The sequence below is a fragment of the Cornus florida genome, unplaced genomic scaffold, assembly GCF_030987335.1.
Source record: "Cornus florida cultivar Cherokee Brave unplaced genomic scaffold, ASM3098733v1 CherokeeBrave_3.0.0_Hap2_Chr05, whole genome shotgun sequence".
Lineage (NCBI taxonomy): Eukaryota > Viridiplantae > Streptophyta > Magnoliopsida > Cornales > Cornaceae > Cornus > Cornus florida.
The window spans coordinates 97,884,392-97,907,656 of record NW_026775575.1 but is presented as its reverse complement, the minus strand read 5'-3'; the positions used below and the strand labels follow the sequence as shown (position 1 = coordinate 97,907,656).

General features: G+C 31.9%; 2 protein-coding genes across 2 annotated transcripts; both read right to left on the bottom strand.

Annotated features, from left to right (window-relative positions):
• Window positions 1-9,732: 9,732 nt before the first annotated feature.
• LOC132307844 (B-type cell cycle switch protein ccs52A-like) lies at window positions 9,733-17,825 on the bottom strand. The gene is made up of 10 exons (XM_059805712.1): window positions 16,960-17,825; window positions 16,752-16,874; window positions 16,438-16,542; window positions 14,143-14,322; window positions 13,851-13,913; window positions 13,531-13,725; window positions 10,897-10,998; window positions 10,735-10,797; window positions 10,546-10,614; window positions 9,733-10,150 (listed from the first exon to the last, which is right to left on the bottom strand). Exons 1-10 carry the CDS (start codon window positions 17,539-17,541, stop codon window positions 10,097-10,099), a joined length of 1,536 nt encoding a protein of 511 aa, XP_059661695.1. The 5' UTR covers window positions 17,542-17,825; the 3' UTR covers window positions 9,733-10,096.
• A 3,994-nt stretch (window positions 17,826-21,819) lies between these two features.
• LOC132310391 (uncharacterized) lies at window positions 21,820-23,134 on the bottom strand. Its single transcript, XM_059808569.1, has one exon. The coding sequence runs from the start codon at window positions 22,868-22,870 to the stop codon at window positions 21,944-21,946; it is 927 nt and encodes a 308-aa protein (XP_059664552.1). The 5' UTR covers window positions 22,871-23,134; the 3' UTR covers window positions 21,820-21,943.
• Window positions 23,135-23,265: the final 131 nt, after the last annotated feature.

The following is a 23,265-nucleotide window of genomic DNA, read 5'->3' as shown; positions in this document are numbered from 1 at the left end:
TGGCTCTAACTTTTCAAATGAGACAATTAATTTGGACATCCCTAAAAAGAAAGACTACGGAAAGAGGGAGACTATTAATACGAGTGTCACTAATAAAAAAGCACGTTAGTAAAATTTAATTTGCAATAAAGTTATAAATTTACCTTTTAATTAAATATTTTTTTGATAACAATTTTTAATACAATTAAATAGCAATGAAAAACTTACCAAATTAAGTATTATTTTATTCTAATTGTGAATAAATAACCATCAGACTATTAATATGAGAGAGAGAGAGAGTAAACAATAGTAATGCCATTATATATATACACACACACACAAATAAAAAGGGACATACATGCGAGTAAAATCTAATTTATAAATATACCTTTTTTGAAATAGCAATGAAAAAGTTACCAATTATGTATTATTTTGTACTAATTGTGAATAAATAACCATCACAGAGACTATTAATATGAGAGAGAGAGAGTAAACAGTAGTAATGTCACTGTTATATATATATTATATGGACTAGAATCCTTTGCTGTAAACTGGTCATGCTGTACTCATGTTGTAGTTTAAATAACTTCATTTAAGGTATGTTTATTAAAAATGTAATTTAAGAATGAAACGAAACAACCAACTACGTTAATGGTTAAAAAATTAAAAATCAAAATATACTGTTTCCTTTTAATTCAAAATATAGAGCGCTAATTTTTTAGCTACTAAAATTAAATTGAACAAAACAGTGGATAATATGGTTCGTTGATCTTCCTCACCAATCACTGTCTTCCTTCTTGGATTCTTTCGCTCTCAGCTCTTTTAAATCAAAATATATGAGCTCCTAAAATTAAATCGAGTAAAACACTTGGATAATATGGTTCGTTGTTGTTTAGCCGGTCTCCTTCCAATCTTTCTCGCCGATCATTGTCTTCCTCTTTGGATTCTTTCCTCTCAGCCCTTTTAAATCAAAATATAGAACGATTATTTTTGAGCTCCTAAAATTAAATTGAACAAAACACTGTTGGTTGTTGCTTAGTCGGTTTCCTTCCAATCTTCCTCGTCGATCACTCTCTTCCTTCTTGGATTCTTTTTAGTCTTGTTCACAACACCTTTAATCTTGTTATCGATACTTTTTAATCTTATTCTCAACAACTTTAATATTTACATTAAAGGTCATTGAGTGCATTGAGGTAAAGAACTTTAATATTTAATTTTAATCTTTAATCTTGTTATCAACACTTTTTAATCTTGTTTTCAACACATTTTAATCTTTTTATTAACAACTTTAATATTTACCTCAACCTCATTTAATCTTGCTCTCAATATATTTTAATCTTGTTTTAAACACTTTTTAATCATGTTCTCAACACTTTTTAATCTTATTCTCAACACATTTAATCTTGTTTTCAACAACTTTAATATTTACATCTATCTCATTTAACCTTACTCTCAACATATTTTAATCTTTATCTCAACACTTTTTAATCGTATTCTCAACACCTTTAATCTTTACCTCAAAGCCATTTAATCTTATTCTCAACACATTTTAATCTTGTTCTCAACATCTTTAATCTTTACCTCAACGCCATTTAATCTTATTCTCAACACCTTAATTTAATATTGCTGTCAACAATTTTAATATTTACCTCAACCTAATTTAATATTGCTCTCTACATATTTTAATCTTTGTCTCAACACTTTCTAATCTTATTCTCAACACCTTTAATCTTATTATCAACAACTTTAATATTTACCTCAACCTCATTGAATCTTGCTCTCAACATATTTTAATCTTTATCTCAACATTTTTTAATCTTGTTCTCAACACATTTAATCTTGTTATCAACACTTTTTAATCTTGTTTACAACTTTAATATTTACATTAAATGTCATTGAGAGCGTTGAGGTAAAAAAACTTTAATATTTAACTCAACCTCATTTAATCTTGTTCTCAACATATTTTAATCTTGTTATCAATACCTTTAATCTTGTTATCAACAACTTTAATATTTACCTCAACCTCATTTAATCTTGCTCTCAACATATTTTAATCTTTATCTCAATACTTTTTAATCTTATTTTTAACACCTTTAATATTGTTATCAATACTTTTTAATCTTATTCACAACAACTTTAATCTTTAAATTAAATGTCATTGAGAGCGTTGAGGTAAAGATTAATCTTGTTCTCAATGACATTTAATTTTGCTCTTAAGACGTTTTAATTTTGTTCTCAACATATTTTATTGTTTTCCTCAACACTCTCAACCTCATTTAATCTTGTTCTCAATGACATTTAATATTACTCTCAACACAATTTAATCTTTACCTCAACGCTCACAACACATTTTAATCTTTACCTCAACGCCATTTAATTTTTGAGAGATGTTGAGGTAAAGATTAAAGGTGTTAAGATCAAGATTAAAATGTGTTAAGAACAAGATTAAATGGCGTTGAGATAAATATTACAGTTGTTGATAACAAGATTAAAAGGTATTGAGAACAATATTAAAAAGTGTTGAAACAGAGATTAAAATATGTTGAAAGCAAGGTTAAATGAGGTTGAGGTAAATATTAAAGTTGTTGATAACAAAATTAAATGTGTTAAGAACAAGATTAAAAAGTGTTGAGATAAAGATTAAAATATGTTGAGAGCAAGATTAAATTAGGTTGAGGTAAATATTAAAGTTGTTGATAGCAATATTAAATTAAGGTGTTGAAAATAAGATTAAATGGCGTTGAGGTAAAGATTAAAGGTATTAAGAACAAGATTAAAAGATGTTAAGAGTAAGATTAAATGGTGTTAAGGTAAAGATTAAAAGTGTTGAGAATAAGATTAAAAAGTATTAAGATAAATATTAAAATATGTTGAGAGCAAGATTAAATGAGATTGAGGTAAATATTAAAATTGTTAATAACAAGATTAAATTAAGGTGTTGAGAATAAGATTAAATGGCAATGAGGTAAATATTAAAGTTGTTGATAACAAGATTAAATTAAGGTCTTGAGAATAAGATTAAATGGCGTTGAGGTAAAGATTAAAGGTGTTAAGAACAAAATGAAAATGTGTTGAGAGCAAGATTAAATGGCGTTGAGGTAAAGATTAAAGGCGTTGAGAATAAGATTAAAAAGTGTTGAGATAAAGATTAAAATATGTTGAGAGCAAGATTAAATGAGGTTGAGGTAAATATTAAAGTTGTTGATAACAAGATTAAATTAAGGTGTTGAGAATAAGATTAAATGATGTTGAGGTAAATATTAAAGTTGTTGATAACAAGATTAAATTAAGGTCTTGAGAATAAGATTAAATAGCATTGAGGTAAAGATTAAAAGGGCATTGAGGTAAAGATTAAATGCGTTAAGAATAAGATTAAAATGCGTTGAAAGCAAGATTAAATGACGTTGAGGTAAAGATTAAAAGTGTTGAAAATAAGATTAAAAAGTGGTGAGATAAAGATTAAAACATGTTTAGTGCAAGATTAAATGAGGTTGAGGTAAATATTAAAATTGTTGATAACAAGATTAAGAAGTGTTGAGAATAAGATTAAAAAGTGTTGATAACAAGATTAAAATATGTTGATAGTAAGATTAGATGAGGTTGAAGTAAATATTAAAATTGTTGATAACAATATTAAAATGTGTTGAGAACAAGATTACAGATTAAAGGTAAATATTAAAATTCTTTACCTCAACGCACTCAATGACATTTAATGTAAATATTAAACATGTTGAGAATAAAATTAAAAAGTGTTGAGAATAAGATTAAAGGAGTTGAGAACAAGATTAAAAAAAAATTCAAGGAAGAATTAGTGATTGGCGAGGAAGATTGGAAGGAGATCGGTTAAACAACCATATTATCCAGTGTTTTGTTCAATTTAATTTTATGAGCTCAAAAAATAAGCGTTGTATATTTTGATTTAAAAGGGCTGAGAGTGAAAGAATCCTAGGACGACAGTGATCGGCGAGGAAGATTGGAAGGAGACCGGCTAAACAACAACGAACCAAGCATTGTATATTTTGATTTAAAAGGGCTGAGAGCGAAAGAATCCAAGGAAGAAGACAGTGATCGGCGAGGAAGATTGGAAGGAGACCGGCTAAACAACAATGAACCATATTATCCAGTGTTTTGTTCAATTCAATTTTAGGAGCTCAAAAATAAGCGTTGTATATTTTGATTTAAAATGGTTGAGAGTGAAAGAATCCAAAGAGGAAGACAGTGATCGGCGAGGAAGATTGGAAGGAGACCGGAGATAGGAAACAGTATACTTTGATTTTTAAATTTTTAATAATTTACCATTAACGTCGTTGATTGTTCCGTTTCACTCTTAAATTGCCTTTTTAATAAACATACCTTAAATGAAGTTATTTATACTATAACATAATCCATTTACAACAAAGGATCCTACTCGAATAAAAAGGGTCATGCATGTGAGTAAAATCTAATTTATAATATCTTTCGGGGAAAAAAAAAAATCTAATTTATAATAAAGTTATAAATTTACCTTTTTAATTAAATATTTTTTTATAACAATTTTTAATACAATTAAATAGCAATGAAAAACTTACCAAATTAAGTATTATTTTATACTAATTGTTAATAAATAACCATCACACAAAAGTAGATACACACTTACTTATACCTAATGATCAATGAAAAAGAAACTTTTTGTGATTTCTAATTTATTGAATATCATAGCTTATTAAGCTATTTGAAATTAAATTATTATTACAATAGAAATGATCTTGACATACAGAAAATAACCATAGGCATATTATTTTTCCTCACCTACGGTGATTACAATAGTGTTCAGTTAAAAAAATGTATTTCGTCAAAATGTTTTACATCTAATTAGACTCAATTTTTGAAAGGTTTACAAGAAATTTGGGGAAAAAAATTCTAATTATAAAACTTACAGTAAACAGTCAAACACATATAAGTATTTTAAAGGCACATACAAATATTATTTAAATATAGTAAAAAAGTTACTTGTCTATTTCTCAAGCTTTAAATTCAAGTGGATATGTTTGATATTTTTCTCTCTTCTTTTAAATTCATTTGCTTAGAATGGGTTACACTTCTTTTATGCATTTATCTACTTAAAACATGATGCAATTTTAGTTTAATCAACCAAATTAAGTGGAAAAGTACATCGGCGTCACTCAACTGCACAAATCCCAATTCATCTTCGAGGTTGAACTAAATAGAATTGTCAATGTTATCAGTTTATTTTCATTTATATAGGTATAAATCTTTAATTTTTTTTTTTTATTTTCTTTTTTTAGAGTACGTGTATGAGCTCCATAACACATGCACCATTCAAATCAAGAGTACGATTCGAAAGTAAAATATTAAGAATATATCTTCTAAATCTCAACCAACCCCGATATATCCCTAGGGCCTATAGTTATAAATCTGAACTTTTATATCAATGAACTGTAAATATGTGGAGCAAAAAAGTAATTTATAGAAGCTCGAACAAATAGAATAAGTTAGGTATTTAAAGTTGGTGGTCTCACAAAATATTATCATGGCTCTGCATGATTTTATGATATTATCACATAAAATCAACAAAAATATATAGTAATTAAAGCCAATGAATCTCTCTTTGTTTCTGCCCCTGTATTTATCAGAAAAAAAAAAAAAAAAAAATCCAAATTCTTTTCCTTCATCGATCTATACAATCATACTAAATAAATAATCCAAATTCTCAAAAAATAAAAAAGAAAAAAACAATGCATCTCTTCGTATAAAATAGGAGAAAATGAAGGGGAATTTTGGGATGTTAAATAATCCAGTAAGTTAATAATTGCCAACAAAGGAAGCTAAACACGAGGGTAGATAAACTGAAATGTATGTCCTAAAAATGTCATTGAGCATAAATCAGATCAAAATTATTAAAAATTCAATTTTGGATGTAAAAGAAAAGTAATTTTATTGGTTCAAGGTTCCAGAAGAAAAAGGAGAACATGAACTCCTAATGATCAACCTAAATAAAAGGCACCATTTAAATGACTTTTGTCAAAGAGTTTGTATTGCATATTATAGAAATAAAAATTATAATAATATTTTTATTTTTAACTTTTTCGGTAAATTGGAGAACGCTGATAGGAAGAGTCAGACAAAAGAAAAGGAAAAAAGAAAAAACGAAAAAGAAAAAAAAGAAGAGTTAGAAAGATAATAGAATAAAGAAAAAAGTAAATTTATTATTAAAAATTCAATATAAAAAATAAAAAAAGTCTGAAACTCCAAGTACTTTTATTAATAGTACAATATATATATTTATATATTTAAAATAGTATAAATAGATATATAAATGTATTTTAAAATTTACTAGTATCTAGAGAGCTATTCCACCAATATGCATTGCCTTATAAATATAGCATAAAGTTTCACTCTTGGAGTGTAAAGAGATAACTACATGGCCTATCATATCTTAATTGCCACACTACTACGTACAATATCAAGAATATGAAGAAAAATTCACTCAAATTGGCTTTCTTAGCCGTAGTCTTGTTTGCTGTATTTGGTATATCTTTTTCTTTATGTGTCTATATAGAATAATTGAGTTGCAACTCGCCCCTCCTCCTCTTCCTTATCATATAAAATAATAATCATCATCATTTTCTTTATTTTTTTTTAATTATTTTTTTCTCACCTTTTATACAATATTATTATTGTTATTACTTTTTGATTGTTATAGATGTATATGCCACCTAAACTCGCATTCATGCGTCGATCGGGGTTGAGTAACTGATTTTAACTATCTTCATGTGATGAAAACTAGCAGCTTCTGGTTTGGGAGCTGAAACAAAAAAGCAAAAAGTAGAGCAATGGAGTCATTCCAACCGACCCAAGTTTGCAGGCGATTCGGCCACAATTGGTCATGACTGTCTCTTTAGCTGGCAATGCTATGGTTACTGGAGCAGGCATTGTGATCATAAAAAGTGCATTTCGATTATTTGCGAAGCAGTGTGTGTGTGTTTGTGTTGGGCAAAAATCTGTCGGATCACCTGTTATTCTGAATTAAATTTCCTAGTGTGTAAAAGAATGATAATTTTATATTATCCATTGGCCAAGTTTAAATTTAGAATGAAGCCATAAAGTTTATATATAATAAAATGCTACAGTTACAATAATTCTATGTAAACAGTTACTTCATAATGTTACAGTAAAAAAAAATTAAAATATAAAATTTCTTCACAGAACCATGTAATAATTTTTTTCATAGGAATTAAGTGGGTGTTGTAAGCTTAGTTTGTCTCCCTCAAAATTTAAAAATAAATAAATAAAAAACGAAGAGTTTACTTGACCTCTAGACTCTAAGAGTAGAGGAAGAGAGTGTAACACATGATTTCACTATAAGTGCAACCATCAATTTTAACAGTACTGTTTCCATCTTTTACTTTTATCATCACCCATTCCATTTTGATACATATATATCTATTATCTATTTCTGGGCGGGCTGTTAGCTTTCACCTACGCTACAGTTTCACAAGATTGAACATTTTTTATTCAACAAGTGTACGTAGTTTCTCCCTGGGCCATGACTCCGTTAGTATGAGCTCTCTTCTCCAAAGATATGGAGGGGATCTGTGCACAATCCGACGACTCTAAAGGCGAAAAATGCTTTATTGCTCTAGTTGTATTGATGACAAGTGATTAAAAAATGACATTTAGTACTTGGACTCATTAAAGTAAAACACTTTCAACAAAATATAATTAGTTAATGGGATAATGCACCGGCACAGAAGCCGGGTTGTGCTCCAGGTGTAACACACATGAACGAGGTACCGTTTTGGTGTCTAGTTGCACTGGATGGTACGTGCAAAAATTTATTTATTTAATTTCCTGGACGGTATGGTGCACAAATTTCTCCGCGGAAGAAGGGACCCTCTTCCCAGATGAACAGTTTTATAATAGCTTTTCAAGGAGACGTGAGCTGGTTTTAGCCGCCACACATAAAGTAATGAGTGTCCTTGTGCTTACCTTAAAAGTAAAAAACTCCAAGTTTAGTATATATATGCTAAAAGGACTACATCATTAGATTTTGATTTTTTGTTTGGTTTAAAATTTAGGATGTAGTATGCAAAAAAAAAAAAAACAAACAGAGGGCAAATTGGGATTGCATAGAGTTTACTGAGATTAATTAATGTGTTGATAAAGTATTTTTTGAAGAAAGAAGGGAAATTGATTTTTCTTTTTGTCATTTTTTTTTTTTTTTTTTTTTTTTTTTTTTGCAGTTACAAGGGTGGAAATTTCTATTTTTTTATTTTTTATTTTTACAATTTCAAGTAAATGCGCTAACATACTTAATATTGCTCTTGGCTGAACTCGAACACTCAAAAATCATATTATATTGATCACATGGTCACTGAATCATAAAACCCGTCATCATCAAGGAGGCTTACACTAACAAATCTGAATTGGATCTTTGGTCTTAGTGGTTTTTTACTCACATTGGGTAGGTGAGTTGGCAGGGTTGGATTAATAGCCCAATATTATTCTTATAAAGACGTGACTAAGAAGACGATTGGTTGCAGTGTCATTTGCAAGAAACGCCTTAAATACGTTTATGTGATTGGATTCAACATTTTAAACGCACTATCGATCGATTCTCTTTTTGGCCCGTTCTTCTCATAATTCGGATGTCTATTGAATACTTAATTTGAAATTTTTATTAGATATTGAATTAGATCATTTATTTAATTAACAAATCAAATATGAATTATAGTCAATTTTTTAAAGTTGTTTGTGAATATGTTTTTGATGAATTGTTCCCGGACGGGCTTGTGGACTGATGTAATTACATATAATTTATATAATATATAAAAAAAGGGAAAGTCCAATGCTCAAAATATGTATAGAATTGACATATTAAATTATTTTAAGTAACTTCTCCAATAGAGATTCACAGCATTCAAAGGTCTGATTGATTGTGTCACGAGGACTTCTCTCAAACAATAATTCTGAGTATTGTGTATTGCCTATCTCTCTCTCTCTCTCTCTCTCTCAGCACTTCTCTCAAGTTCTCAATAGTTCAAGCTTCTGGTCTCTGGAATTCAAACCCATAGATTAACTACACCAACGACTTGCTACAGGTGGATTTCTCTCTCATTTTTTCTTTCTAAATCTCTCATTCTCTCTCCCTCTTCTTTGTGAAAGTCTTTTATGCTATTTTAGGTTGGTTTCCTTCTCAATTTGAAGTTGCAGCAATTTATTATTATTATTTTTTTATTTTTATTTTTTTGGGTAATTAAGTTGTAGGAAATTTTGTTTAGATAGTTTTTTTTTTTTTTTCAAGGTGAAAAAACAATTTGTAAATGACACATATTGTTAAAATGTCTAATGAAAATTTATTAGTTCATTGTTTCTTTATGCTTCACAGTATACTTTATCTTATTATTATTATTGTTTATGACACTTTTCAATCAGTTTTCTTGAAGCCGAGCTTAAACAAACTTCTAAGAACGAGCTCAACTCATTTATAAATTATAACCCTTGTGTAGAGTTGTCCAAACTTATATACAATTGTAGACTTACATAGTTTTGTAGACTTTGTACATTAATCTGAGGTGTTTTAGAGACTCATTCTAGAATTCTCCTTGAGCTTTGACCATTTATTTATTATTTATTATTGTAAAGACCTCGACCTATACAAGATTCATTTACTCCTTCAACCAAGTGTTGTGAAGAGCTCTTAGAGTAATACAAGTCTTCTACATTCATTCAGGTGAGCTTCGAAAACGTCACTTGCGTCTAAGAATTAGAATTTTTATTTAAGATTAATAGTTTATTTACAAATATTATCACAAAAAAAACATATATCTTGAAATTTCAAACATCATTACCATCTTTTTTCTAATTACACAATGCAAGGGAGTAGTTATAGAGTATTTATAACACATCCCTCTATAAATCTATAAATCTATCAAAGAGGTAATCTTCAAAACCTTCCATTAACCTCTCGCAAATTTTCAATGGATGGATCCATTCAAACCAATTTGGTAAAGCTTCTTTCTTCTTTACCCCTTTTCCTTGGGCCACCACCTTCTCCTTGTTCCAGCCCAACAAATAACTTCAACCAAGTCGATAAGCCGAAGGCCTGTAGCATAGTTCACCGGATTTGAGTTCTTCCAAGCGATGACGCTCCAATTTCGCTGTCAGTATTCTGCAAGATAGTTCCATCCACATATAAGTTGAGTTATAATCAAGAGAAAGGAAAAAAGGGATAATGTAAGAAGGGTAGATAATTGTTTATCTGTTTTCCACTAAAGAAGCATATTGATACTGTAGTTACAATTTCCTTGTTCATATAAATGGTGGTACCATTTACACTCAAATTTTCCAGGTTTAACCTCAGTCGCTCCACCCTTCCTTTTTCTCATAATCAAATTACACAAGGGCCATTAAAATCTAGAAGGAATACAATAATTATCCTTTCTATAAAATTACACCCCTCCTATAATTGCTCACTGGTTACCTATATTCTTCTTTGTTCTTTTCAATAAAAATTGAAATTGAATGCATTTTCTTTATCATTGAAGTATCTAAAAGAATACTCACCTGAGATTTGGGAGAAGGGAACACATTCCAGAATCTAAGTGTTTCATCTCCAGCTCCTGTGACAATAGTCTGGAACAATATTGCAAGTATAAGCATAAGAAGGGTGAACGAAGAGAAACTAAAATTTTCTGGAGTCATTCATAATAAAAGGGAAAAAAGAAAAAAAGAAAAAAAGTTCAATTAAGCTACCTGTCCATCCGGAGAGATAGCAAGGTAAAGAACTCTATATGTATGACCCGTGAGAGTTGCCAACTGCAGCAACAAAACAAATTAACAAGAAAAAAGAAAAAGAAAAAGAAGATATATGTTGATTCAAACAGGTTCACAAAGGTCATTCACAGAATTTTGTACCTTTGACATTGTAGGATATCTCCAAACTATTATTTGGTTTTGGGAGTATCCATGGGTGCTGACGAGTTCGTTGACATTTTTAGACCACACAAGATTGCATACCTGCCATAGATACAATGGAAAATTGTCACCACTCATTAATGTGTGTGTAAGAGAGAGCCATGGAACCACATACAATATTATGCTTAATGATCAACTAGCTCCAAATTATCATCTCCCATGAAAGTTAATAAAAAGACCACATTACTGAATTTCATTGCATCCTATTATCACTAAAATGAACTTCAAGAGATGGAAAAACTTGAATAATTTTAGATTGAACATAATAAAGTACAAAATACATAAAGTATCTGACTCTGGGGTGAATTGATAAAAGATCAGGTTGATAAGCAAGAAAATGCGGCACGAGAGTGGCCAGTTTACACAAATTAATGCCAAAATTTAGGTTTCTCAAATCCACCTTTTCAAGCACCACATGTACAGAGACTAACAATGGATAATGGTCTTTTTTTAGCAAGTATAACTCTCACTTCTTTTCTTTAGATGAATATCTCAGTCCACACATTATGCCACAATGTACAGAACACCAAGCATAGTTAGTAGTTACTAAGGGTTACAACCCACCCCCCGGGGAAGAAAAAAAAAGGCAGACAAACTGTTGTAACATAATGAATATAAAGATTCCAAATCAATTTATGTTTTACAAGAATCAATCATCAACCGATTAGCCAAGTATATATTAAAGTCAAACAAGTAATCTATGAAAATATAATAGTACATAACTTTTGAACTCAAAAAAAGGACATTAAAATATTACAGTATTATAAGTTTGTCATTTTCATTGGCTCTCTTTTACAAGGTTTATCAAACTGAAATTGTTATGCCATATGACCTTTTAGAATATGTGATCCACTTGCATCACAATCATCTCTCCTGAAGTGGAGTTTTTATATTTGCAACTGTGGAACCTCTTACCTTGCTCTAACTCAACCCATCTAATCTTCATCCGACACAATTTCATGCAAAAGATAAATAAAATGGACTTAATCTTCAAACAAAATCTAAAATTTATCTAGCACAACCAAGTGGTACATGTGGTTCAACAAATCTAATCTTTCCACAAACTCAATATATTTATTGGTATGGGAAAAATGCAAAGGGGATTTACTTATCAAAAAAAACAAAAAAGGCAAAGGGAAATTACACCTGCAAACATATAAAAGGCTTACAAGAAAGCAAGATGCTGCAGCTCGCAACAGCCTATGTTGTCGTAAAGAACAACTATTGGTTATGACCTCAAAAAAAAATAAAAAAAATAAAGTGTTGAGTAGCTTGTAACAATACCGGTTCTTTTCTAATAGAAGTGTTTTTAAACACGATATTAAGAAGTATAATATAGCTTTTAAATTTGTAGCTTACCTTAGATATTAAACAGTAACTGATATAATTTTTTTTTTTTTCCTAAAGTGATATAATTACTATGCTTAAAATCATCTGTCCAGGATGCAGTCAATTGTGCAACAAATTATATTTGATAACACAATAAAATTTTGGATTGTAAGGCTGTTTTAAACAATCTCATCTCTATGGTATACTCTTTAGGAAAAGAAACAAGAGTCAATTTTGAAAATGGTGGTCAGCAAATTTTCACTGAGACGTATGTTTAAAGTCTTTTGGCACTCTGTACATGACAAAACCAAAGAACTTTCAACTTTATATTGTAAGGGCTTTCTCATTGCATCTTTCACCTCCTTCTGTAGCTATTACTGATTTATGTGTAATCTATTGATCACATGATTACAGATTATAGGCATATGTACTCCCCCAATAATTTTCTCATATCAATGATTAAATGATGCCAAGATGCAAAGTCATGGTGATTGAGACTCTTCCCATTCGAAAGTTTACTCATTAGAGGATTCTAATATCATGTTTTTAGGAACAACATATTAACAAAAAAAGAAATCTCTGAAGTTAGTTTAATGCCGTCCTATTGAATTTTTTTTTTTTTTTTCCTGCCTAAATGTAAAGTTAGTTTAAGGCTTCGTTTCAATGTATTGCAAGTGCTTCCCCATTTTTCTTCTCCATCCTCCCTCCTTCCGAATAGACGGAAAAAAAAAAAACAAAAATAAAGAGAAATTAACACATCGACCACTTCTAAAGAAAAGTTGAATACTATTTTTATTGCACATGCTACTCAATTAACCATGATATCCTGATGTTAAAGGTCCGATTCTGTACAATCAACCACACACTTACAAGGATAAAGAGCATCTGGAATCCTCATGTTTTATTTATTAGTAATTTAATTATATACATCTTTATGGCTTGTACAAATCGTAACTATTTTTTCTTATATTCTTCATTTCTTCTAAATTTCATGGTGTTTGATTTTCCTAGTATTAAGGCATGAGCAACTTAATTCCCCATTATGATATGTGCACTGTTTAAGTACAAGTCACATGAATTACAGTCTTCAGAAAGTTACAGCTAAAAACTCATATGACAGTAAAACTCATATGAAAATAACAGCTAGCAACACAATTACCAATCTAAGTTCATCTATGCGACGTGTGAATCAAACAAATTCAAGAAGGTATAAAATCAATACTATGTGAAGGCCAAGTAGCTCACCTGGCTTCCTGTGTCCATGCAGCTCAAGTGTGAGTTAGTAGTCGTGTTCCAAAACCGAATGCACCGGTCAGCGGTACCACCACCAGAAGCTAGAAGCCCATGAAGATGGGGAGACCATGCAATTGCTTTTACAGCGGCAGTATGCTCACAGTATTTCAGCACAGGTTGAGTTGAATGTTGATTCCAAACAAAAAGCTGAAAAGGAAGAGTTTTTTCCAATTAGGAGACAACAATATCAATCATCGACCATGACATACTGGAGCAAACATGCAATAAGCATCATCATAAGTGAGTTTTGAAAAAGGAATAGAACCACATACTCGATTATCATTTCCGCCGGATGCTAACTCGCGGTTATCATAAGACCACTTCAATCCACAAACCTAAACCACAACCAGTAACATGAGAAGAATTTAGAGGGGGAAAAAAACGAAGAATGAATTTAGAGTAATAACTAATGAAAAAAAGAAAAGAAAAGACAATTAGTAAAGAACAACAAATGAAAGCTGCTCATATCATACTACTAAATTAGACAGTATGAGATTGAAGAAGACATATTTCAAATAAAAAATAGATCCGAATGGCATTTAACCACAACATTTGGAGTCTAACCTCTGACTTGTGTCCAGTTAGTTTACTAACATAATCTTCCTGAGCACGTATATCTCGTTGAAGAATAGTTTTGTCCCGGCTACCTGAAGACAAGAGGGATGAACTCCAGGCTAGTGCCCCGACACGTAATCGATGGCCCTCCATAGTTCTTACCCTCCTACAGCGAGATGCATCCCAAATCTAAAAATATAAAAAGGTAAGATATCAGTTACCAGTTATAATACTGGACAGTACAGGTATTACACAATTATTAGAGTGGCGGGTGTAACAAACAAAATATCCCTATTATCACAGGGACTGTTCAAGCTTACCAAATATATTTTTACCAGCATAATTTACTAGCATGTTAATGTGATTTAAAAAAATATAGTAGCTTGAGGGGATATCACCATATGTTACAAAGTATACGGTATCACGACTCTTGGTCCCCCCCAAAAAAAAAAAAGGTAACCTTTGACTGCAGAATCCAATAAAAATGTTTTAATGATTTTAAATGGGTTCTATTGAATATATAAAGTTGTTTTGATACGAGTAATAACATATAAATTAAAATTCAAACTGTTGTCCGCAGTAAAAGTTTACTAAAATTTGTTTAATGGATTTTATTGATATATTTGCAAATTTTCTGATCTTCTCAATTCAATTTTTTACTTCTTATTGAAAACAATTTATGTTGACTAATATCTGTGTATTATGAAGAATTTATTTATTCCAGATTTTTTGATAAAAAATTTCCAAAATTTTTGTCAATTTTATTAATATTTTAGTACATTTTGTTATTTAAATTTATATGAAAGATTAATGTAGACTGATATATGTATAATATAAAGCTGTTATGTACAATACACAAGTGCTGGTACTTCATTAGTTCAATCATATACTTATAAAAATGCATTTAAGTAAAACAAAAAAGAAGATTAAAAAAATTAGGTAAAAAATCAGAAAACTAAAACAGATAAAAATGATTTACAAATTAGGAATGTAAATCAATCATAGCTTTTGAAAAATTCAAAAACATTTGAAAAACAAGTAGATCAGGAGATTCACAACAAGATCCATGAAAATGTTACATCTAACCTAAAAACAACATTTTCATATTAAATCTAGGTAAAAAGAAGAAGAAAATAACAATCATACCGATAAATCACAATATCAGAAAGCTTTTACTAAAGATTTACAGACAATTCTTCTTCTTTTTTCTATTTGCTTTTTAGAGCTTAGGCTTGTATATTTAAGTTGTTTGGTATTTTTGAAGGCTCTTTGGAAACTGAGGAACTCATTTGGAAGCGAAAGAAATGAGAAAATTAGGGGGAAAAACTGACTTATATTGATGGGTGCCCAAAACTGTAATGTTGTGGCCGTGACATATCCATCGCAGCAGAGCCACACGGAGTCGGTAACGATTCCTAGATTCACCAATGATATCAGTCCGACTCAATTGTGGTGGCAGTCACGGGCCAATTCTGTTACACTAAATTTTAATATATTGATATATATAAATGGTTTGGTTACATTGTAAAATCAAACAAGAGGAAGCCAGGCTTGCAAAACCATATCAAATCTTACATAGGACGAATATAATTTTTAGGACATTTGGTTGTAGAAATGTTTTCCAAGGCTTTAAATAAGTATAGTTTGAAATCAAGGACTTCATTTTACGTTAAAAAGGGGTAACATGACAAACTTGATATTCACCCAATATAGCCCTCACGTTAAGGTTTTCATCGAGATTGATAAGGACTTCATATTTCCTTATTGACGTAGATTCATCCATGTGAGATATTAAAGCTCCAACCCTACACTTTGATTCACGACTAGTAAAACTGTAATAGGGAGTGAAAGATCATAACTCTGCCTTTATTATTAATAGTCAGTAAATTCTGGTCCTCGGTGTACACCCTAAAGTCTTAATAAACATAGTAGTACTGTTCTCACAGTAACTTCAATTAATTACAACCAGACAACCACAGGGATTATTATTCATGGTTTCAAAAATATGTTGATCAATCTCAATTGTTATTTGCGCTTGGTTATACACGTAACAGTTATTAAGTGTAAATAATTCAAGCTGCTGAAACCATATTGCTGTGACAGAGCTAACTTTGTTGAGTTATGATCCTAGATATTACAAGGAGCATCTAAGCTTGCAAGATGTAAACGACATTCCATATTATAGACAACCAATGTCCATCTAAGCCAAATAAATGGCTCAAAGTTCAAATTACTCAACAAACCAACATGCGTCTCGCTTATGCACAGGAACTATGAAAACTATCTTAGATTATCATATAGTACCTGGAGTTTGCCGTTGCTAGTTCCAACAGCAAGATGTGTTCCACGCTGAGCCCAACCAACTGAGCAGACACTGTCATCCATCCCCAAGTCACACAATTTTGTCACCTGCATATGTTGTGCCACAAAGAAGTTCATGATATCCAATCACAAGCACATAAACAGTGAGAAAGAGATCATTCAGGAAGTAAATTCAAAGCCACCAAAACAGATTTTAACATCACTATGTCTGTGTATGTGTGTGTATTGTATGGCATATCATATGGTTGCTCACAATTACAAACAGAGAAAAAAAATTAGGCAAAGGTAGAACTCACCTTGCTACTGCAAGCATTCCATAAATAAACACAGTTGCCCAGCCCCACAGCCAACACATTATGGGAAGACCAGTCAACAAGGTTCAGATAAAAATCATCTTGCAATGCAGGTGCATCCAAAACCTAAGGGGAAAAAAGCAATTCAATGCAATACCCATAAATTTAAATCATCCCAAGCAAAAACAACAAACCAAACCAAGAAATTCACCTTATAAGGAGACCTTGGAACCTTCCTCGGAGCTTTAACGGGGCTATGACTAACCCCGGGCAACTGATCATCGAACCCCAGAGGTGCTAAAGAGTGCATAGGCAGCCGAGTCTCAGTCTTGTACCGGAAAATATTCCGAGTGGGCGATCCAATCGGCAAAGTCCTCCCATTAAATCCCACCCCCTTGTCGGGTGTCGCTGGAGGAGCAATACCCGAGTCGGGACCGAACAATGCGGTCCGCAATAACGAGGCATACGCACCGGACGAGTCCTCACGACCGTCGGAAGACGAATTCGAGGGCTGTGGGATGTCGAAGAGGGCAAAATTTGATCCGGATCGGCTCGGAATGAAGCGATCGCTGTAGATGGTGCGCGAAGGGGATGGGTGGTAACCTAGACCCACCATTCGATCTATGTGGCTAGATGGGGTTGAGGGTTCTACATAGAGAGAGGTTCGTGACGTCGTTGAAGGAAGATTGAGCTGCGAAGAAGAAGACGATAATGACAATGGCGATGACAATGAAGACGACGTCCTGAGTGCTGCTGATTGGTTTTCTAGTGATGGTGTCGTGGGATTGTCCATATATAATTACAGAGAGATTTAGGTGGAGATGGGGAGAAGGGTTAGAGAGAGAAACCCTAGAGAGAGAACTGAGAAGTTCGTCGTGTATTGGGGATTAGGTGGAAAATTGCGAGTGCTCTATGGTGCTGAGAGATTTCACAGTCACGGTTAATTTTCCCGGGAAAATTAATTATAGAAACGTGTATGGGAAGTCCATTGGGAAGCGGATTTGCGCGAAAATTATACAGTCGGTGGGAATTTCGTTGTCTGGTTATTTCTATTTTCAGGTTTAGTGCAAAACCAAACCGACCACAGCTAGGAAAAGAAACCCTACATCAAACGTTTGGTTAATTCAAAAAAACATAAATAACAAAAGAGACACTTACCGAAAAAAGAAAAAAAGAGACGTTATAAAATCAAGATTTATTTTTTAACTTATAATGGCATGCCTTTTAATTATATTAAATATTAGATTCTTGTTATCAAATATTTTAAAGTAACAAGTATTTTTTGAATAAATGAACAAAATGGTTTAATTTATATGATCATTTTTTTTTTTAGATAAGGTCACTATTACCGTTCATTTTTTGTTTTTTTTAGATAAGGTCACTATTACCGTTCAGCAAAAAGAAAGTGTTGTTGTTGTTGTTGTTTTTTATTTTTATTTTTTTATGTTCTCTCTGACTCTCTGTCTCCCCTTTGAATCAGATTATGGTAACTGCCATCTCTCACTCCAGCACCATTTCTACGTGACCAGATATGAAATACCTATGTCTAAATCCTTTAATTGAATTTTATTGTGTCGTGACTTGTGTGGACCTTAGCCATTATCCTTTTGCTTTTTCTTTTTTTATTTGTTTTATTTTATTTTTATTTCACTGATGTCTGACTTCTTGGAGCATATTCTAATCTCAAACACAGTTTTTCCGTCCCACATTCACTAGACAAATTGAGAAATTTATTGAAAGTGGCCTCAAGTAGTATTGAGGTTGTGGAATTTGATAAGTAGTTTGGGAAAAGTTCAATCTGTTGCACTTTTGCGGACTAATCGCACTTTTGCGAACCGATTCAACTTTTTCAATCTTGAAGTTCTACAGGTACGATCAGTTGCACTTTTGGGTTGCAGTTGTCCAGAATTTGTTTCCTTGCCTGTTATTCTTTTTTCAAAAGGCTTAAACTTGCGGGGGCAAGGTTTTGTACCAACCCTTTTTGTGCACAAATTTGTGTGAGATTTTATTATGTAGGCCACAACTTGCATTTGGGTGTGAAGTTTGCCTAACTAGTGGAGAAGGAGAAATTATTATATGGTTTTCAGCCAATTATATAATAACACGCAAGCAAATGAGTTAATTTTGTGTCAACTTTATTATATTTTTGCTAATGTGTCATTTTATGATTAGTTGAGATCAATTATTACCATACAATAATATCTTTTTTTCATGGGCCTGGAGGGGCAAATTGTTGGGATTTATTACTTTGGGCTATCAAGCCTATCGTGTTGGGCTAGCCCAGTTACGTCCATTTAAGCTTGAGCCTTTCTTAAAGGCATATATTGGAAGGAAATTTGTCTAAAACAGAAACGGAGTTCTCTTCACTACTCTTTAATGGGAATTTTATGTATGTGCTGGATTTAAGCTCGAGGTTCTCTAATTTGTCACGGGAAGTCTTTTTTATTCGGATACAGTGCAAAAAATAAAAATAAAATAAAATATTCTCCTGGAAAATTTATTCAATTTTCAAATTGAGCAATGACATTTTGTCATGAAATACTTAAAATTCTCTTAACAAAAAATATATTAATTTCATAAAACACTTATTAAGGATATTTTGGAGTTTTAATTTTTTTTTTTAAATGGTTACAATTTATAGTCAAGGGACAATGTGCACATATTTTCAAATATTAGGGATTTATATGCACATACTTTAAAAGGTGTATATTTGCACATTTTTTATATGAGACAAGTGCAGAAAATACTCATAAAATATATTTTGCATAACACTTTTATCCATATTTGAAAAAGTGTACTCCTAATATTTTCACATTGTACAAAAATATCCTTCAATCAGGAATTTGACATAAATTAGTGTTGTAATACACGTTTTGCCCTTCTACTTTTTCAAAAATGCCCAATAGGGTATATATGCTACTAATGTCATAGTATAGGGGTGTTATGTGCACATTACCTTTTTTTAAAGAAAAATTAAAAATTAAAAATTCTCCGTATATATCTCTAAACCATTTTTTTTTTTTTTTTGAAACTTTTAAAATTTGAATTTTTTTTTATATTTCAGTTCACTGTTTTCTACTTTTTAAAAAAAAAAAAAAATTTCGTACAGAATCCCAATATCAATGTGTAATGGTTTTCGGAGTTTGGAGTAGATTTGTGTTTTTTAATTTGTATTTTTTTATTTTTTATTTTCTATTTTTATCTTAATTTTTTATTTTACTTTTATTTTTATTTTTATCTTTACGTGTCCATTACCGATGTCCTCCAATAATATCCTTCAAGCATTTTACAAAATTATTTATTTTTATATATTTTATAAAATATTTGAGCAAGAGTAATTTATTCAATTTAAGATTTAAATTTGTTTTAATTTTTTTTGGAATAGAAAAAGACTAAACTAGTAGGGGGCGAGCAAGCATATACTTGCAAGAGGAAAGTAAGAAAATGCCCGGTATGGAGGCGAAGCCAATACTGCCTTAATAAGAACTTCTCCTTTTCGATTGCTACAGCATAAAGACAAGGTAAACTCTTCAATCGAATGGATCTTTGATCCTATCACGCGGCTAATTAGGAAAAACGGAAAGAGTTTTCTGTACTTGATCCTTTTTATACAGCTGAGAATTTTTTTTGAACTTTATCCTTTTTGTTATTAGCTTCTTTCTTCTTCTTCTTCTTCTTCTTCTTCTTCTTCTTCTTTTTCTCTTCTTTTTTATTTAAAAAAAAAAAGGTTTAAGCAAACTCTCATACTTACGCACAAGGCCACAATATTGGGATCAAAATTCTCTCCGGTGCGACAGTGTAGCCGGTGAGTTTTGTTTAGGATACATATTATCAAAATGTGTGATGTTGGCCTTACATCCCAACACTTTTCTAACGTACATCCCAACCAACACTTAACGTGTGTTTAAATTTTTTCCTGACGTGTGTTCCAATAAAACCTGATGCGACAGTTATACTGTTGCGCCGGAGAGAATTTTGTTCCACAATGTTGTCCCTAATGGAGATCCAACCATCATTCCTCTCCAAAGAGATCAGTCTATTTGGGTTAATCACCATTGGTTTTGTTATGAGATGTTGGTTTACAAACTTTGGCATGTTTCTTCACTTCGAGTTTGAGCTCTGACACTCTTATGGCATAGTTTGGAGTTGTAGATTGAGAAAATCTAACACTAGTGTTTCTACCTACTTTATTTATGTATCTAATTTCTCCAATGTGTCTGATTTTTCCCGTCTTACAAAGGTATTTGTGTAAAAGTTTGTCTCGATTGTGATTTTTGGTTGGTAGTAATTTCATCTTTTTGTTCTTGGTGTTTGGTTGAATAAACCTCATTGGCTACTTAGAATGAAAAGAAGTTGCTTTGCAAAAAACATATATTAATCTGGGAATATCAAAATAATGCTTAAGTTGAGTTTGGAAGCACTGAATAGATGCTTTAATCTTGGAATCGGATGAAATTTAGTTCAAAATTAAATTTCTTTAGAGTCCAAATTCAAGTTGCAATTGGGTAATCCTCAACATAGCACCAAAATTAAGTAGAAGAAGACTAGTGTGTAATATTCTTTCTCCTTTCTTTTGGGTTTTTAGGTCACCAAACACATTGAAATTATTCTCAGTTCTAAGGAAGAAAGTTCTTCTATCTGTCATTACATTTGGGTTCATTAAAGTTGTAATCCTCTCTCCAAATGTTCCTTTCATGACACTCACAGCCTCACCCCATTGACATGCTTTATGCATTCCTAAAATTGTCCACCATTTTTTTTTATTAAACTTGAGCATGTGTTTTCCTTGCCCAAACATTTTCCAGATTGAATCTCTTATAATTTTAATTCTGAGCTTTGTTTTTCCGGCCTCTCTCTCAAATTTTATCGTTAGAGTTGCAGAAATTTAGCCATATTAAGATAATATTGTAATTGAAATATTCTGTAGTTATATATCCATTTTGACTCTTTAATTTTGGCACTGTAGAACATATAGTTTGTGACTTTAAATGACAACCAAAAAAACCATTAAAACCTCTTATCACAATCCTTCTAAATTTTCAAGAACAAGAAAAGAAAATTTTAACTGGAACTAATAAAACAATTTTCAGCGTGTCTAAATCCTCTTCAATGTCATTCTATTAAAAAAGCAGGAATTTTGTATTTTCAGCTAATCTTACAAAAAGAATAACACATGAACAAAAATCAAGAATTGATCAAGGAGGAGGAGGTCTGTACTCGTGCTCAATCGCGGGTAATGTCCGAGTACCAGTAGCCGTAGGAGCCCTCACATGCCCTACCATTGACACCTGCAGAGCTTCTTCTTCATAAGCCCTCCTCTCCATCTCCTCCATCCTTGCTTTCTTCTTCACCTTCACAAACAAAGCAATCAAAAGCAAGCCCAAGAGAAAAGCACCCAATGCAGCTCCAATGGAGCTTCCAACGGCTATTCTCCACCGGCTCGCCTTCTTCTTCATTGGCATCAATGGTGATTCAATCACCAACCCAAAATGTCCATGCCCTGTTGCAGCACAAACATTGGGCATCACTTGGTTAGCTAGTGTCACCTTACCATCGCGCTCAAACCTAGCACATAATGGTATAAGCCCCATTGTGTTGTTGCTCCTTGGGGTGTTGCTAAAATCTATAGTAATGGGATTTTTCCCAGCTTGAATTCCTACTTCAAATGGGTTGCTGATGAAATCTATGTTATCACCTGCATTGTATGCTAGGAGGCCTAATACAGGTGAAACAAGTTGATAACCAGACAATTCATAATTGTCATAATATATAGATGACCAGTTATATCCAAGGTTTTGTCTTACAACCATAACTCTTTCCACACAAGGCTTGACAGTAACACCAATCCCCAAATGGAATTCCTTAATCCGAGCACCGTATCTGCTGAGACTCCCACACCGAAACCTCACTGTATTGACTCCTATGCCGGAAAGGTTCACCGGTAAATTTACAGTGTGCAGCAATCCTGTCCTGAAGTACTTGTTGTATGACCGGAATGTCAAGTCTCGAATGATAAGATCGAGAAGACGAGCTGATTTGATGCTTTGGCCTTCACTTTCTGTTGATCCAGTTGATGCTAATGAAAGAATTATCAATACTGCAAGAGAAAAAAGAGAGCCCATTTGATCGAGAAAGTGTGAGCTTGATGTACAAGAATTTAGTTACAATAAGCACTATTGATATTAGAGTTTCTATTCTTTTGGGACTCGTAAGAAGAGGTTGGTTTCTATATATGAAAGCTATATGTGAATCAGCTTTTTCTTTCCTGAAGATTCAAGCTAGGCTGGACTTGGAGAGAGTAAAGTTTGGACTGTTTGGGAGAGTTCACAATTTAGAGAGGATGTGGGGATGAGTTGGCTGGAGTGGGGCTTTTCTATGCCTGTACTTTAAGTTCCTACAGGCTAAAAGACTCCAACATAATGTATGATCCGATTTTAATGCTTGCCCCCATATGATTAATTTATCTAGGAACCCGCTAGCTAGTGTTTGCTTTTGGACCAACGCTCTATTGTGATCT